The sequence below is a fragment of the Notothenia rossii genome, assembly GCF_949606895.1.
Source record: "Notothenia rossii genome assembly, chromosome: 7".
Classification (NCBI taxonomy): Eukaryota; Metazoa; Chordata; class Actinopteri; order Perciformes; family Nototheniidae; genus Notothenia; species Notothenia rossii.
The window spans coordinates 4225964-4245334 of NC_136905.1; the positions used below are offsets into that span (position 1 = coordinate 4225964).

The following is a 19371-nucleotide window of genomic DNA, read 5'->3' on the forward strand; positions in this document are numbered from 1 at the left end:
AAACACAAAAACAACAATGTGTGGCAGCACATTTATTCACCGGTGACAACAGAGTTAAACAAGACATTGCTCATAGATAAAAATACAGAAAGATACAAATCACCCATAAACTGTGCATCATCAGAATAGCATCAGGGACAGTTTCATCCCACTGGCCAGAAGACTATTAAACACCTGAGCTTGCACTATTTCTATTTGTGTTGTTGTTTTTTATATGTATTTCTTATGTCTTGTTAATTGCACTGTTAAGGAACCTGAGATCACATTTTGTTTATACTTTACATAATTACACCATAGTTTCTAAATGTCATGACAATAAACCTTTGAATCTTGAATCTTAAAAATAGTTATTTAACATACTCTGGAACATTGTATTGAGAACAAGTGATGCAGCGCCCTCTGCTGGCCGGTAGAAGCAATACAATCAAATGGTCCAGAGTCTTTGCAATAATCTGCAGAGTTTAAGCGTTGCATCTCTAAAACAACAGAATAACATTATTCACACAAAACAGTATAACTATTTTAACCATCCATAACTAATAAAAACACCATCACAATGTTAAAGAAATAAATATTTGCATTCATTCAGCAAGCTCCATAGAAATTAGGTCAAACTAAAAGCACATCGATTTTAAAATAATCCACATTATGAGTTAACTTTTGTGTTTTATTGTTTTTATCGAGTTTGTGAAACGTTTCTAGAATTACTGTTTTTTAACCTTTTTCTGTTTTATATTTTCGTTTTGAATTTGTTTTTATTCAGAAGTAATTTTATTTTTTTTCAAATCGTTTCCAGTAACTTTCTCAAGTATGACTGCCCTGTTTAAACAGAGAGCGATAAAGCCTTCTTCTGGCAGATCCATGGTTGTGTTTCATCACAGTTCACTGACACTAACCATGTGTCTCCGCCCTGGACAGACAATGCACAGTGACCTTCAACAGCAGTTGGAAGATCTATCCAGGAGCTGAGGAGAGAACATGATGTTTAGATAAAGGCTGATAGATTTGATTATTCAAAGTGTTTTAGTAACGTGTCTCTTACCTTTCAATCAGATCACTTCCATCCACCCACTTCCATCTCCCATCTTCAACTCTCAGACCAATCCAGTATCCATAATATTGAAAGCTGTTTTCATAGATTGCTTCCTGGAAAACAGAGAGAGAGTTATCAGATATTTAAACATTAAACTGTAATAAACACATAATGACCTAAAGACCCAAAGTGTGTTCAGACCTACACAAAACACAATTACTTTCTTATTTGCATCATATTAATGGGTTTACCTTTTCCTCGGAATCACGTGCAACAGCCAAATCTGAATTCTGTCCTTGGCAGTCTTCTCGAGCTTCTTCCCAGGTTTTCCAACTATAAGGGTCATTAGACTGATAGCAGCCGGACTGAAATTCTACCCATCCAGACTGACAGGGTTGACACTTATCATCTGAAACAACAGAGTCCAAACAATCAACATCATGCCTGCCTTTTGAAAATATTGAATTATGACCTAATATATAGGATCTGAACATACCGTCATATGCTAAGCAGTAGGAATCAATGCTCCACTGAGCTCCACTGATGCTGAGCTCATTCCAGTTTGTTGTCATGTTTTGTATTTTCTGGTTCAAGTTCTTCTTCTGGGTCTTAAGCTCCTGGACTTCTGCAGACAGGTTTGTGTTGTTGCTTTCCGAGACATTATAGGCTTGTTTCAGGTTGCCAAATTGGTCCGCCAGATTCTTGTTGTCCCTCGTCAAGTTAGCAACTGCAAAATGAGAAATCAGCTTCTTTTATAATCAAGGTTATATTGCAATTTAGTTTTTTGTCAATTTGCCTCTTTTGGAAGCTTTTTCCTGTCAGTCTCACGTTAAGTTTTCCGGTCTTTAGACTCAAACTAAAAATCTCTCAGTCCGTCTCAAAGTGTTCTGACTTCTCCAATTCTCAGACCCATTTATATTTCACATTGACTGAAACTGCTTGTCACTGTGGTTTGAGGTCAACATTACGAAGAGAGGAGTGAAATGGGGAAGTCTTCAAGCCACACATTTTGTGAAATAGCAAGCGCTGGTGGGTAGAGAGTGGGATAAACTCAGAACTTCACAGAGGCTCAGTAACATGAAAGACACATGACATTTGTTAATAGATTGAGATTAGATAGACATTCATTGTTGTTTGGGTCTGATCATATGATTTGTTAAGAATAACAAATATATAGAATATCTCTTGACTCATCTTCTAATTATTTGTATGCATACTTGTCTGTATTTCCCACTATAGGAAATATCTATATAGGAATATAGGAAAGTCTCAAACAAAGTAATGTGTTCATCCACATGAACGGCTTCTTGATTGCTAATTTTGCTTAAGTTGGGAAAACAAGCACAATGCATTAATGGATGCTACCTCCATGTTGGCCTCCAGAAATAAGAAACACAGCCCCCCCTGAAATAACTTAAAAACAATATTCAACCTAAATCGTTATTTTCACTTCAAAGCATGTCACATGACCATGTGACGTACAAAGCAAGTTGACTTCAAGATTTGCTGCAGCCGCCATTAAACCGCTACCCACTCTCTGTGAGTGTCTGACCCAAAAACACTTTTAAATAAGGTAAGGATTTGAAATGGTTGCTTTTTTTGTTTTAAACTATGTTTAAATGTTTATCAATTTAGTGTCGTGTCAAGATAAACAACTAATTTACCATCTGTCTTTGTATTTGGCTATGCGTTAGCTAGCAACGTTTAACCACGTGTAACCATTTTTTAAGGATGGCTTAACCAGATAATTTTCATACATTTATCATGCAAGTGGGGATTTTTTGTTGTGTCGGTTTGACTAGTGAACATTTTAATAGTTGCAAATGTTATATTGGTTTCACATAAGGTATTTTATATGGGGCTATGCAAGTTTAGCTACGTGCTAGCTAGTTTTTAAACCAGGTCATTTTCAATGCGTGCTCCGCTCATAAAAAAAACCTGCAGCATATTAAATACACTAACAGCCAGACCCCAGCCAGCGTTAGAGATGTTTATACTTTTGGCGAGCCTTTATTAAAGCTCCGGGACCGCTATAGTTAATGTGGCTGAAGGTGTATCTCTGCTCTGCAGCAACCCGCACTCGGACCACTCCGCTCCGGAGAGGGGACTGTAAACAGTGGGGAGGGGGAAACAACCCGAATCTCCTTGTAACACGCTGCCCCTCTTGTTGACCATGCTTTGAGGGTGAGGGTGTGTGATTTTTGCTGGATTAAGATTGTTTAAATACACCTTGTTTATTTATTTATTTCCTTTGTGTTTAGGTCACAATGTATGCTGTAGTGATGTGTCGGTCGCGAACGTGAACGACGGGAGCCGGCTCGCACACGCGAACGAGCCATTCTTTTTTTACATTTTTTTTTACGGGTGCTCCCGTGACTGAATGTCACGCGCATGCTGTGCATCACGTGAGGATAGACAAGGAGGGAAGGGCTGTGTGTGGCGTGCTCAGTGCTGGTTGCTGAACAGAGGGAGAGGAGAACACACGGTGAAGTGTCAGATTTCCGATTGTTACCAAGGTGGTTGCTAGGGACGCTGCTATCGATATTCTTTCTGTTTTGTTGTGTAACTGTTTATTGGTGTTATCTTTATTGCTACCCCCTTCCCCGTCAATGTGTTGGTCCACAGCGCAAACGTATTAGTTTGACAAAATCCGCATCTAAAGATAAGTTATTTTCCCCTGTGCAATTCCAGTCTCACATCTCACATCCCATCGTCATTAACAAACACCAGAAACAGACCGAAACATAAAAATAAAATAATAGTTTATTCCGAGTGTGCTTGCTTTTCTCTTTGAAAGTCATCACATAACGGCATTGTAATACACGGTTCAGCTGCATTACATATTACAGATCTGCCGTAGTTCTCTATTTATAGAGTCCTGATGAGAAGACTTCTAGACAAACATGAGGAACTGCAGCCAACACTGAAAACGTGACGTGGATCATAAATATATCAGCAATTAAACAACATCTGACATTTCTTTTCACACAATACGTCTCTTCGCAGTATCAACACTGATTTGGCTGACTTTTATATTTGATCCAATTGGTATTTACACCGTAAAGGTGCACAGCTGATAGAAAGGGACACCTGGTGGTTAAAGCATGTTATTGAATTTCATTATTTTTATTATTAGATATTAATAGGATCCCTATAAAGTATTCATTACTCGTTATTCTCTACTAATAGTAAATTAAAGACTGTATATAATGACTATTTTGCACATCCCTTTCAAGATTTCAAGATTTTCTAAGGTTTATTGACATATCATATTCAGAAACGGTGTCGTTATGCAATGACTGAAAAACTTGGGTCGCAGGTTCCTCAATAGTGCATTTCAAGACATCTATCAATATTTGTGTATACCTCCAGCAATGTTAACTATGTTGAAGCACTTATTTTAACTGATATTATGTATTATACTCTTATAGGATGTATATAGATATTTCATCCCCAGCCTTGTCAGGTATTGAACAATAAATAAATAAAGAACACAGAATTATTAAATATAAAACACAGAATTTGTGTGATTATACTAAATGATTTACAAATAAACACCACTGCATATTTACAACTGTTACACATGCTGATGTAACGCAAATGTTTCCAACTTGGGATCAATAAAGTATATCTTATCTTAAGATGATCGATGGCTACTGCCAGATTTACCTCTGAACCTTGACAAGTGCATGTTTCAGGCTTATCAATGAACAACAGGAGGGGTCACAGACATAAGACCAGCTCTTAAATAAAGCTCTTCTGACCTTAGCTGGCATGTGGGTATATATTAATGCTGCCCATTATGGGCACAAGCAATTTTCAACCATTTATTAATGATATGTTTTAAATTTGAGTGTTTCCTATCCCCTAAACCTCCAGGGATGTACACAGTTTAATACTGGCAACTTCTTATTATGGGAAATACGAAAACTTCTTTTAAAACTACAACTCCCAGTAGAGACTTGCCATAGATAGAGAACATGTTGCGAAACACAAGAGCCAGCATGTGTAGTTCTGGGGACGGGGTGGGGGGGGGGGGACGCAGTGGACCCGTTCAAATCCAGTTTTGGACAGTCTGCCGTGGTTCCATCCCATTTCAAGAGCTGTTCGACGCTCTGCATAACCCTCGGCGCGCACTCAAACATCCAATCACAGAGCTTGAGGACTATCACGGGGTTTGTCAAGCGAAGCAGAGAGAATACTTAATTCCGGGTGTAAAATTCTCTAAAGCAATGAGCTGCTCCGGCCCTCGGTCCTGACGGACTCCAACTTGTGTTTATTAATCAAACAAATAAATAAACACAAGGATAATTATGTGTTATTGTTGAGTAAATGGAGAATTGCACAGGGGAAAATAACGTAAGCTATCTATGCCACAATTTTAGATGCGTATTTTGTTAAACTAATACGTTTGCGCTGCGGACCAACACCAAATTGACGGGGAAGGGGGTAGCAATAAAGATAACACCATTAAACAGTTACACAACATAACAGAAATAATATCGATAGCAGCGTCCCTAGCAACAAGTAACTGAGGTTACCTACTGTAACATCAGCTTCTATGAGTAAATGGCGCAGCCCTCTAAGGCTATCGCTATTGGGTAATCCCCCTGCGCCCCCGCGCAGCACTGAAACACTTGTAGTGCACGCCCACCCGCAAGGTGGGCCCCACCCTCGGGCTCCCTTCCGGTATAAATAGGAAGGAGGCCCGGCAATTTGCTCCCATACCAAATAACTTTTCTTCAGCTATTCGTAGAGCCAGTGGGGCCCAGCGCTTAGAGGGCTGCGCCATTTACTCATAGAAGCTGGGGTTAAAGTAGGTAACTTCAGTTCTATTTCGTATATGGCTTCGCCCTCTAAGGCTATCGCTATTGGGTTAAGGGCGAAGCATGCTGTAGTCTGTGCCCCACTGGGTCCGCCCGGCACTAGAAGCACAGACACACCTGCTCAATAACACCCCCCTGCCTGATGTGCCATGCGTAATGGCTCATCACCGTACCTGGAACATAGCAAAACATGCCTATCTTCCCGACGGGGTGAAGGCTGGGAACAATACATACCGGCCGCTGTGAGAAAGTAGAGACGAAGGTCCCACCTTGTCCTGCGATCGTAGTGGGGGAACAGCAGCTCTCTGCGTGCAGACAGGCAGGAGAGCGCAAAGCTGGATCCCTGACGTCACTCACTCTGACCAGGCACTCCGTACAAAGTGTGTCAGAGGAAAAAGGAACATCCCTCCTATAAGAGGGGAAATGGGCCGCTCTCCGCGTGCCGAGAGGCAGGAGAGAGGTGCACAGCTGGCTCCCTGACATCACTCACTCCGACAGGACACCCACTACAGGGTGTGTCAGAGAGGAATGGGAGACATCCCTCAAATAAAATTGAATAAACGAACAGGGGGAAGACCAAGATGCAGCCGTGCAAATATCTTCCACTGATATTCCTCCGTGCAAAGCCGTAGAGGAGGAAATCCACATGCCTGTGACACAGCCTCATACAGCCAGTGTGACAGCCGCTGTGCAGACAGAGGTTGCCCGATTGAGCTCTCTCTATAGTGCACAAACAGGCGCTGAGAATGGCGCAAGGCAGCCGTGCGCGCCACATAGCAAGACAGCGCGTGCACCGGACAGAGGAGATTTAGAAAAATAGCGGGGGTAAAAACCGCACAAGACACTGTTCCTGGGATGACAGGAGTGTTTCTTGTATCCCATGGAACTTCTGGGGGGAGAGGCTTCTCTGTGATGTGCCGTAATGGTCTTCATGGTGACGAGCCACGCCATCGCCGCCGCTGCCCGTGAGGCAAAAGGGCTGCGAGGGAGTTTCCACACGCTGCCTTTCACTCCGTCTCTCATCATGAGGCGCGTACACGCCCAGGGGATGAGAGGTGTGTGCATGCTGTCCACACGAGACGTTATAACGGTGCTTGTGGTTATTATGACCGTGTGTAGGAGGCATATCTGGGAAAGAGGAATGTCGCGAGTTCTGCAGTTTATAAACCAATAGGTTAAAAACAGCAGGCTTCTGCAGCGAATGAACCTCCTCTGGAGTGTCCCCCTGTTGGAAGAGACTCAGGGGGATCATCACGTGACCAGCTGACGCCAACGCCGAGCAGCTGCGTCACGGAGAGGGCTGTGTGGGTTGTGACACGCCGGAGGAGAGCTGTCAGTTCCTCCCCTCGCTGCCGCGAGAGTCGCGCTCTCATGCTGGCTGAGTTTAACTCCACTCCCAGATAAACGATTGTCTGAGAGGGAAGAGGACAGCTCTTCTTCCAATTTATTATGAAACCCAGGCTTTGACAGATGTGATACGAGATGTACCGTCTGTGAAGCGACTTCCTCCCTGGGGCGAGCCAGCAAATAGCAGGTCGTCCAGAGGAAAACCACACTCTCATCCCTCCTCTGTGTAGTGGCTCCAGCCTTCTTTACACAAAAACGAGGAGCCAGGAAATATCCAAACGGCAGACGATTGTCTGGTCTGATATTCCCTGAATGGAAAACGCAGGAATTTCCTGTGTTCCAGCTCGGATTGGAGCGCAAGACATAGCTTCTGGGAGGACAGGAGTGTTTCCTGTAACCCATGGAACTGTGGGGGGGGGGGGGGCGACTGCAGGGTGTACCCTCTGCTTGATCAGCCTGCTCATCCATCTGTCCATCAGACAGCTGATGCGCTGCCACTCTGAGAAACACTCTAGAGCGGGCGCACATCCTCGAGATGTTCTGTGGTCGTCATGGCAACGAGCCACGCCAGGGAGCCTCCACACGCTGCGTTTCACTCCGGCTCTCATCATGAGGCGTGTACACATTCAGGGGATGAATGGAGGTGTGTGCAGTGCTGTCCACACGAGGCGTTATACCGGCGCTCATGGATTATTATGACCGTGTGTAGGAGGCATATCTCGGACAGAGGAATGCCGCGAGCTCTGCAGGTTTATTAACCGATAGGTTAAAACCGGCAGGCTTCTGCAGCGAGCCCTGCTGTCTACTTAATCAACAGATTAGTGGCAGCCGGCTTAATTACCGGCTCCGCTTCCTCGGAGGCTCTCGCGTAGCAGACCAGGAGCGGGGGAGCCTCACTCCCCTTTGACTCGCCGCCAGGAGACCCTGTCTCTGGGGTGGCGGGGGAGCGGAGACGTGGGACGGAGCCCCTGCAGCCGCCGGGGCGGTTGCTGTGGGCGTCTCTCCGCTTGCGGCGTCCTGTGGCCGGCGTGGACGCCGCGGCTGCTGCGGGCGTTGGTGCCGCTGTGGCAGCTCAGCCGACTGGAGCCAGCTGTACATGCTGGCGAATGCCGTCCACCTGTTCCGCGGCCGTCTTCATGGACTCCACCATGGCGTGGAACTGGGGTCCGAACAGTCCGTCCGGGCTGATTGGAGCGTCCAGTAGCACTTTTCTGGCCGTCTCCGTAACAGACGCCGCCGTGCTGTGGTGACGGAGAGGGGGAAAGCATGTTCGGCCGCCAAGCTGGCACCCTGCTCCGACTCTGTCTCCCCCGTCCGTGGGAGAGGAGGGAGGGGAGAACCGAACGGTGAACCGTGGAGGGAGGCGGGGCAGGAGTTGCTTCGGACTCCTGCCCGACACGAGGCCCCGTCCGCGGGCTCGTAAGCCTGGACGGACCAATCGTTCTCCTCGGCCACAGCAGCAAGAGTGTCCGCTCTCCGCTTCCTGTCGCCCGGGGGGAGACGAGCGCAGTGCATGCTACCTGCTGGTTTAGAGCCGCGTACGCCTGCTCTGACCCCCGGCAGGATTCGCATACTGCTTTTATCTCTGCAGGTCATAACTCATTATGAACCCAGAGCCACATGAGGGACAACCACGGACGCAGTTGTTGCTTATGATGATTCTCAATTGCTGTGCTTCAGTAACTGTGCTGGTTTGCTGAAAAAAAGAGGGAGCAGATTGCCGGGCCTCCTTCCTATTTATACCGGAAGGAGGCCCGAGGGTGGGGCCCACCTTGCGGGTGGGCGTGGACTACAAGTGTTTCAGTGCTGCGCGGGGGCGCAGGGGGATTACCCAATAGCGATAGCCTTAGAGGGCGAAGCCATATACGAAATAGAACAAGTAGTTAATAATAATAAAAGACATTAAGAAAAAGGCATTTTAAACAGTGATTAAAAAGCAACACAATCTACCTGCATTGCATTACTCGAAACGTGTAATAACGTGCTTTAACCAGTAGGTGGTTTGGGTTAAAAAGCTGTCAAGTTTACAGTGTTAACAAAATAAAATATACTGCTGTTTCTGGTTTAGTTTACGACGGATATATTTAGTTATTGTTTTGATATTTGTAACACAAAGGTGATGGAAAAAACCCACAGCAACACAGAAAAGATGGTCTTAACATGACCCAGCGGTCTAGTAGTTAATAAAAAAACAATAATATCAAAACAAAATATTACTACTAACTTTATTGTGAAATTCAAACTGAACGGTAAAAGAATAGTTTCCGGTCTATTCTGAGCACGATCTCTGTAGATAAATAAAAATAAAGAACTACGACAGATGTGTAATATATTTAATGCAGCCGAACCATTTATTACAATGCATTCATGTGATGACTTTCAAAGAGTAAAGCAAGCGCTGCTGAATAAAGTATGATTTGATCTTTTACGAAACGTTTTTTTTCATATGGAATGCAGTTGGAGGTCAACCAATCACAGAGCTTGAGAACTAATCACGGGGTTTGTCAAACAGAGCACATGGTGTAGTCCTAAACGATAGCTGGGGATTCTGGGTAGTGTAGTGTCTTCTGCCATCCTTTACTCCGAAAAAATATTTGTTTCTCCAAATCGAAGGGGAAAAATACAAAAGCATTGCACACAATTTAAACCAATCAATGTTGTGTAATTAACAAGGATAATCTGGTGTTTTTTAGTCGATGAGTAGTGCAGATGTCACTGTAAAATCAATCGACAGTAAGGAGAATACTTACTTCCGGGTGTACAATTCTCTGTTATCCAATGGGAATGGACGCTCACATTGCCTTTAAGGGCAGCCGACACAAACGAATGCCGTGCTTCCATGAGCGTCAAATCCCGCCGCAGATGGGAATACATTGAAATCAGTTGAAAGCTCTTTGCGTCCCTTTATGAAGCTGAAGGAGCCTAGGAGCGTCACAACTGCACGCCACGGGACCCTGACCAAGCGTCGCTCCTGGACGATTATGGAGTGAGAGTGTGTTGGTATGATGGAGAACGTGCTTCACTGCAGGCCAGGGTTAAAGAAGCTACTGCAGTTTGCCTTACCACTGATTGCTGGACATCAAGAACCACCACCTCTTTCATGTCTGTTACATGTCACTTTATAGAAAATTATAAAACGGTGGCCTGTCTTCTGGACTGTTTTGAGTTTAGCGACAGACACACTTCAGAAAACTTGGCAGAGGAACTGCTAAGAGTTGCAAAAGAGTGGGACATTGAAAATAAAGTGGCTTGCTGTGTTAGTGACAATGCAGCTAACATAACCAAAGCCATTAAACTCTTGAAATGGACCCGCCACCCATGTCTCGCGCATACCATCAACTTGATGGTAAGAGATGCCCTGAAGGTCATGAAGCCCACTCTTGACAAAGTGAAGGGGATGGTAGAATTCTTGCATAAGACCACAGAGAAGTTGAAGTCTACTCAGCGCCAAATGGATATGCCTGAGCTGAGGCTCAAGCAAGACTGTGTCACAAGGTGGAATCCTACGTTGTACATGCTGAAACGGGTTCTGGAGTCAAAGGATGCAATCATCTCTACCCTGGCCCTTATCAATGCACATATGGATGCTCTGGATCAAGAAGAATGGGAGGCACTACAGGAGACCTGCTCTGTTTTGGAACCCTTTGAGCAGGTCACTGTGAAAATCAGCTCAGAGGGGTACAGTTGACAGTTGTTATTATATTATTTATTATTATATAATAACATATTAAGGAACATTTTAGATGTGAATGTCAGTAATATTAAACAAGAATAAACTGAGCAAAGTCCATATACCACATAATAAAACAAAGCATAATAATAGAGTCACTGTTTTCTCTTTTTTCAGCTATGTGACATCCTCCAAAATGCTACTCCCCTGCAGGGGTCTGCAGAAAATCACAGCCTACAACCAGACACAAGTGACCAAGAGGAAAGTGACCAGTGGCGTTTTCTCCTGGAGGCCAAGGGAAGCCAGGCTTCCCCTGTTTTTTTTGGATTATAGTTATAATTTTAACAAATAAATAAAAACACTTCGTTTAGTTTCGGAAATTCTTTGTTGTGTGTTGGCTGCCGGCCCGTCTCTCCCCCATTCTCATTGAGTATTTTACAAAGAGTGAAACAGCGCCCCTCTAGATGTTATGGTGAAACAGTAGATTGCACTCTCTGTTGCGAGAGGAGGCCAGCCGAAATTTGCTTCCCTTGGTGAAAAAAAATGGAGGGATTGACCAATCAGATGAGGCCCACGTCATGTGCCTGCCAACCTGTGATTGGTCAGGGCCATGCCAAGGGAAGCCAGAGGCGGCTGGCTTCCCTTGCCTCACAATCCAATCAAATCGCATCAACTTAGTGGGGCAGTGACGCGTCCCAAAAAGCGGAAGTAAGCTGCGCTCGGTTTCCCTCGACAAAAAAGCAATGGGATTTCTCCATAAGATTTTGGAAAATAGCTCGAAAAAAGGTCAGTGGAAAACGAACCTGTTCGGTAAATGCACATTTTGTTCAGTCGGATAATATCCACATGTCTACCCTACTTTTATAATTTTCGAATTATAAATCTAATCGATAGAAGATAGATAGCGTCACTGCACCACTTACACCGCCGTTAGAAAGTAGCAAGCAACTGAAGCAAGTGCAATTATGGAGGGTGGAGATTTGGAGTATTTAATCAAAAATAATTGTACTGAACTTCCGCTGCAGCAGCAACAACAAATACAATCTGATGACAGGCCAATGCCCAAACTGGAGCCGTGTACAGCGAGGAACAAAGGAGCGAACCGGACGTAAAACGTTAAAGGTCTCCTGATTTAGTTTGTGAATGAATGCTTATTAGAGTTTCGGCTGGAGAGTGCATGCGGACGGACCTGTCGGTCAGATAACAGGCGTGTGTAAGTCCTGCATCTGTATGATACAAATGTGTGTAAAATGATACCGGGCGCTGTAATCACTCATCTGGCTACGTTATTACATTGACCACCACACCCCCCCCACCCCAAAAGAAAGGACGTATTATTGGCTTCCCCTAATTTTTTCCCCACGCCACGCTACTGAAAGTGACAGAGTTGGTGACTGCTCTCTCAACGTCGATGGACAGAAAGTTCCACAGAATTGAATCTACTGTACTCGATCCAAGGTTCAAAAGGCTGGCCTTTAATGATAACTGCGCTGTCGATGAGGCTCTTCAGAGAGTAACAGCAGCAGCAGCTCGTTGCGACCTCAGCAGCCAGCCAGCTCAACCACCAGGAGACCAAGAGGGAGAAGAGGGAGCAAGGGCACCAGAAGTGGAGCCACACATATCTGCTGTTTGGAGGCTCTTTGATGCAAGAGCAACAGAAGACATTGCAAGAAGGAATCCCTCAGCAGATGCTATGCTGGAAGTAAGTTCCTATCTGGAGGAGCCTCTTATCTCAAGAACCGGAGACCCGCTGAGCTGGTGGGAGTCCAAGGCTTCAGTGTACCCACGACTTGTGAAGGTCATGGCACGGCGACTGTGCATTGTAGCCACAATCAGTCCCCTCAGAAAGGATCTTTTCTAAAACAGGGCAGATAATAACAGAGAAGAAACCGGATCAACCCCCTAAGCTGAGGCACTTGGTCTTCCTCAATGCCAATCTGCCCTGAAAAGAAAAAGAAAAGGTTACAGTTTGATAGTTGACGGTGGGAGGTTCATTAGAGACTGTTTGATACTTAGAGGCTGTTTTGCACATTACAATACATTTATTTTTATTATGTTTTTTGTATGATAGAGACTGTTATTTGCTGCTGTTTTGAGCATTGCAATATTTATTTTCATTATGTTATTTATGATTATTTTTAATTTTTAAGATTTTATGTCAGCTGTTGCTGTATTTTGTAATTTATACTGAAATAGAGCCCTGCTGTTTTGTTTGAGCTTTTTGTTTAAATCAAAATGTAAAATATGCAAAAATACGGTAGCTGTCCTTTTTTAAATGCCTATGCTTAAGTTTTTATAGGTGTTGCTATCTGCTTTGTGTAGCGTGGTTCTACAAGCAAGTCAGTGCATGCATTGGGTGGTATCAGAGAGTTACACGGGTCTGTAAATGCAATGAAAACAATTGCCCAAAGCAAATCATTTATATTAAACATGTCATTTTTACTTTTGAATACTTCAGTACAAAGGATGTATTGAATCATTTAAGTGATATATGTGTACACATATACATAATTAGTCAAAACAGGGCTACATTCGATTGAATTAAAAGGTATAATATGTGGTAAACTGAAGAGCCGTTTGGGAGCCGAAAGAGCCGGCTCTTCTTGGTGAGCCGAGCCAAATGATCCGGCTTACTCAACAGAGCCAGAATTCCCATCACTAGTGTGCTGATTTGGTAAGTTCCAAAATGAAATGCAAGTAGTTTTCATGTATGTTTTAAAAGGATTGAAAACCCAAAACGGAGACTTACGGCCCGTCACGGCAGCGTGCGTTTAAGCCAGGGTTCGAGTTATGTGGGAGCCAACGGACGCAGTGAAATCATACATCTGTGTGGGTCGCTAATACATTACCAACAACCATTATTTTTATCAAAAATAATGCATGTGTCAATGTAATGAGTATTATTTATGCTAACGAGGTGAATAGGCTAAACTCAAAACATGTTTTCCAAAAGAACTACGCATCTCTTGAATGACAATATGTCCGCACTGCACTTCCAAGGTTGCGCAATCTATGCCTGTGAGCGTGCTGCGCGAGCCAAGATGATGTGTGTGTGTGTGTGTGTGTGTGTGTGTGTGTGTGTGTGTGTGTGTGTGTGTGTGTGTGTGTGTGTGTGTGTGTGTGTGTGTGTGTGTGTGTGTGTGTGTGTGTGTGTGTGTGTGTGTGTGTGTGTGTGTGTGTGTGTGTGCGCGTGTGTTGTTGTTGAAAGACCCCGTAGAGCTCAGTTTAAAACTTGAAGCTTCAACACAGCTTCCCATTCACTTTGACGTCACGCTTTGCTGAACTGCATTGTGCTTCCGTCGCTTCACTTTGCCTCCGTTGCTCGCTTCAAAAGTTGAGAAAAGTTCAACTTTTCAAACTTCGACGGAAGCGTCAGCCGGATCATAAATCTAATTGATAGATTTATGATCAATAGATTTATGATTCGAAAATTGTAAAAGTAGGGTAGACATGTGGATATTATCCGGCTGAACAAAACGTGATCCGTCCCTTAAATGTGTTTCAACCACAGACCTTATTTCCAGCTAGTTTCTAAAATCCTATGGAGAAATTGCATCGCTCTTTTGTCGAAGGAACCGGAAGGAGTCAAATGCTGACTTACTTCCGGGTTTTAGGACGTGTCACTGTGGCACTCTATAGGTGAACGTTTTAGAATGCAATATCAAGACAGAGACATTGGAGATGCACTAGTCAACCTGACATCCTCTGCTGACCTTGAAGATTTGACAACTTTCAAGGTCATCCCAATACCTGATGATGGTGTCCAAGAATACAACTTTACCGTCTGTGAAGAAGCAGCTTCTGCTCAATCAGACGATGCTGACATCTTGTCCACACCCTCCAGCTCAGTCTCTACAAGAACTCGTATCGGGTTGAAATTATTGAACTGACACAAAAGGCCAACCTTGTTCAAAGATTGCAATGCTGGGATTGAACTGCATTTTTCGTTGCTTAATTGCTTTGGCCTCTGTATGTTTCATTTGAAGTAAAAAAAATAATGTGACTTCACAGATTCTGGTAATGCTACTCAAACCCTTCTTAATGGCTAATACATGTTTATCTGAAGTTGTAATTAAGAGCTGCAGAAAATAAGTGTTTAAAAATGTAAAGAAAAACAAGATGTCATGCATACGTTCTAGTCTTTAATTAAAAGGCAGCCAGGTTTAAACGCATTACACATTTACATTTTAAAGGAGAGATAATCAAGCTAGTTTACCATGTGCATATGCATGTGGTTAAGGCTACAGGAGAGTTTTGTAAAAAAAAAGTCAAAGTGATCTTGATTTACTTTTATTTATTTTTTACATAAGAGCAAATTGGTTGCATAATTTACTCAATTAATTGTATTAATTTATTGATGTATTTATTTTTAATTAAAAAAATATTGTATTTTATAAAACAGAATAGGTGGTGCATATTTTAAAGACATCCCAATAAATGTTAAGGTCTTTCGAAGAGAATATTCCTGTCTTTATGTGAACTGAGCTAAACCAAGTGTTATAAGTCAAATTTAATTTGTTTACAGTAAACAAAACACAGTATTGTATCGATGTACATTAAAGTTTTTGCTTTGTAATAAAAGAAAATATTTTAAGCTATAATAAAAAATATTGCCTGCAACAAAATGAAGTATTGTTTTTTTTTTTTTTTTCACAAACTTAAAAACTCTACTTAGATCTAATATAAATATGAGGTTAGTCCAAAAGGAAAAATTAATTTATAGCAAAGTAATAAATGTTGTGCGGTCTTCAGAATGAATCATCTTCTTACTTTGTGTGAATGTAAATATATACTGTATCTTAGACAGAAGCAATATTGTCCACTTAACTGAACATAATTTTTTTAGATCAAAAAATTAATTTGGAATAAACAAAAAAAAATTGCTGTAACAAATTAGCGAACATTTTTCAAGTGAATCCAAAGTATCCATTTTTTCAGTTTGCTAATATTCTTTATGGTTTGTCTCATGTCTAAGTGTGAGATAATGCACTTCCTGTTTTGTGTACTTACTGTAGACGCAGAGTCCGATGATGCCACCGAGCAGAATGACACAGAGAATCCCCAAACAACAAGCCAAGTGCTGAAAGCGCCGATGTCCTGCTGAGTCTAAACAACACAAATGAATCACATTAACTTTCCAAATGAAGATTGGTACCTTTCAAAGTGTCAGTCTCTTTAGTACAGATATTGTGTCACTTTTCAACTAGGACAGTATACAGTATGGTAAATGCAGATGGATCTTTTTTAATCAGAGTAAAAGGTAAAAGACAGGAAAGGATACCAAGTTGATTTGACTAACTCAGATGCTTGAACCTTATATCAGTCAGTTATACATACATAATACAGTTCAGAACAAAGGAGTACATTTGGTCACCTATCACTTACATTGTATGAGAAATGGCCTAAATGAACAAAAGGAGTGATATGGACAGCGAAAGATTATTCAAATATTTAAACAGGCACCTGACTGTTGTTAAAGGGCCGACTTAAAGAGTTGTGAACCCATTGTGTTTTGAGAAACTGCTTTATGTACTTTGCTAAAAGTGTTCCAGTGAGAGTTACCGTAGGTCTTGAGTATTAGTCACTCTAACATTATTGCAGTTCAACACAAAAGTTCAATCTCTAAATAACCGTTCACAAGAGATTTCCTAAAAACGAACCTCATATCTAGTCTGAGTCATTCACAGTTTTTAACACGTTAATAACGTCGCAGATAAACCCCCGTAAAAAGCAACAGAACCACTTGATAAAGTTTAGTAAAAGGCAGTGGTAGAATGATACTGAATACATTTAATCAAACTGTACTTAAGTGCACATTTGAGGCACTTTACTCTACTTGAGTATTTTCTTTTCATGCCACTGTATGATTTAACTCAACTAAAATTCAAATGTATCATATATCTCACTCCAATACATTTATAGTAAGTTAATTATTCAGATGCATTATTATTTAAAACATATAATGTGTTGCTATGAATAAGAACAGATGGATGATAAGACAAACTAGATTATAAATAAACTTAATTGGCATCTGTATACATTTACGTTTATTGAATTTAATTAGAACAATATTTGTGGGTGTTTTTTTAATGTAATTTTAAACTTGTCTGTGTCGGGTATAAGTAGAGTTTGCTTTTTATACTTACTCACTTTTACTCAAGTAATATTTTCAATGCTGTATTTCTACTTGTAATGGATTCGTTTACCACATGGTAACAATACATACTGCACCTTCACCTCACCGTATACAGTTTCCTCCCCTCTTTTTGCTGAAAGGACAAAGGAAATGCACATGCTCAGGGTTTTTTGTGAATAAATGAGAAGGACTTCAAAAGGCTGTTTTCATTGTTTGATATAGCAGATTAATTGCAGATGATTGATTTATTGCAAAAAGGCAATTTGTTTCCTCAAAATGATGAGATTGTGTTTCACGTATTGTATCATGCCATTAAAAATGGAAACGACATGATACGGGAAACTCTCAACAGATAATTCGCAATTTCCTCACTGGTTTTAAATAGATGTGTTCGTGATGATATACCTTCAGTGTGAGTCGCTAAATTAAAATTAAAATACCCAACAAATGACCATCAGTTTGAATCTTTTTATGAGCTAACGAAATGTTAATTGAAGTTGAACTGAAATAGGATGAGGGGTTCAAAGGTTTCAAACTACTCTAGATTTAAAATTGTTTTTTCAACGTAGAATACATCAAGAAGGCTTATTTCTACCAAAAATGTGCATTGATGAACCCAGAAAACTCATATTATTAAAACCTAGCTGCACGACTAGGGAAATGTTTACACTCAACATTGTGATTTTGAAAAAACATCAATGCAAATGTGCAGGGTTAGTTAAAAATATATTCTTCACCCACACTAAACAAATAAAAAAACTGGTAAAAAGGTAAATTATTTGCAGATTTTTCATGTTTCTGGTTTCAAATTTCAATTACACGACATTAAAAACAGCAACTTTCTTTGGATTGATATTCAACATTGCATTGATCACAGAAAAAAAGAGGCTCTGATTCAAAAATCATAAGCAGAAAGTTAAAGTTGTTAAATAACTAAACTTACCCGCAGGTGGAGGATTGTTGGCGGCTTTGAACACACCCCAAGCGTAGTTCTCGTACACCTCGTCCTCTCCCTCCGCCATCACTACAGCTGCTCTGTTGAGCGCTCTCTGACTCGTAGACGGAGAAGTCTCTGGACATCGAAATAGGAGAACTGGTTGTGTCCTCTCTTCTGTTGAAGTCTATCTCTCAGCCTTCAAACTAACCACTTCTGCTTTTGGTCGAGAAGTTCATTTGCATCGCTTGACGTGACTGAAACTTGGACCGTAGAAATAAATGGTGTGTTCTTGTTTTATGGAAATGTACACACACACACACACACACACACACACACACACACACACACACACACACACACACACACACACACACACACACACACACACACACACACACACACACACACACACACACACACACACACACACACACACACACACACACACACACCATGTATACATCACTTCAGGGGACATTACATTGAATTATATGCATTTCCTGGAGACTTATCCTAACCCAACCTTAACCATAACCAACACATGCATAACCCTAACCCTATTTAGAGGCAATGGATGTCCACTCTCGGGAGAGAGACCTCCAGCATGTGTCCCTGAAATGGGGACTCTGTTTATTTCACACATCCACGACAGACACCGGGGAAATCACCTCTCTGTGGCCCCTCCAAGACCCCCAAAGGACGGACTAATGACCTCCAGCATGTGTCCCTGACATGGGCACCTCCATAACCTTGCACACCGTGAGTCCCCGGGCCCCCAGACTTAAGCACTTCCCCATGGACTAAACCCAGATGATCACACCCTACAGAATCTCATGCCCCTGGTGACCCTAAAAGGGGGGTGGATTTTGCGGAGCTTTACCGTCCGCCCATCGGCATCCATATTCTGCCTTATTCACGGCACCACCACCCCTTCTGTGGAGGATATTCTCATGCTCCTGGTAACCCTTTAAATAGTCTGATACCACCAGGGCTCATCACTGCACTTTACAAGCCAGAAATAATGTTTAAATGGTCGGGAAAAGTGTTTTTAAATGTCTGGAAGAGAGTTTTAACCTGTCATTTTGCACGATATCATTTAACATTGATTGGATGAGCTTCTCAGCCGCCGCCATGGCGGCGAGAAGCTGCGAGACGGCGGCGAGACGATCCAGCTTGTTCCTCTTCACCTTAAACTGGTGGACAGTGACAGACCTTTTCAAGTCGTTCATGTTGGCTGTCACCTCTCTGATGATGTGGGTCACATCAGACTGGGTGAGCCTGCACCCCCGGAGCTTTGACTCAGACAAGTACCTCAGGGAATGGTTCACATTCTTCAGGAACAACAGCGATGTTGTGACTGCCCGGTCCGACTTTGAAATATACTCGCTCCAGCCACGGACCCTCTTCGTGTCTTTTAGGAAC

The 19371-nt window shown here is 42.4% G+C and overlaps 1 protein-coding gene across 1 annotated transcript; it reads right to left on the minus strand.

The window, feature by feature from the left end:
- Nucleotides 1–48: 48 nt before the first annotated feature.
- LOC307012835 (C-type lectin domain family 12 member B-like) lies at nucleotides 49–18075 on the minus strand. The gene is made up of 7 exons (XM_079640031.1): nucleotides 17956–18075; nucleotides 17119–17145; nucleotides 15887–15982; nucleotides 1530–1760; nucleotides 1285–1442; nucleotides 1043–1146; nucleotides 49–965 (listed from the first exon to the last, which is right to left on the minus strand). Exons 1-7 carry the CDS (start codon nucleotides 18032–18034, stop codon nucleotides 824–826), a joined length of 837 nt encoding a protein of 278 aa, XP_079496157.1. The 5' UTR covers nucleotides 18035–18075; the 3' UTR covers nucleotides 49–823.
- Nucleotides 18076–19371: the final 1296 nt, after the last annotated feature.

Bases quoted from the DNA above. Each gene is read 5' to 3' on its own strand.
- LOC307012835 (XM_079640031.1), bottom strand. From the start codon at position 18,034: ATGGCGGAGGGAGAGGACGAGGTGTACGAGAACTACGCTTGGGGTGTG. The intron at 15,983-17,118 runs GTGAGGTGAAGG...TGTGTTGTTTAG, and splicing joins AGGGGAGGAAACTGTATACG to ACTCAGCAGGACATCGGCGC. The intron at 966-1,042 runs GTAAGAGACACG...TTCTCTCCTCAG, and splicing joins GGAAGTGATCTGATTGAAAG to CTCCTGGATAGATCTTCCAA.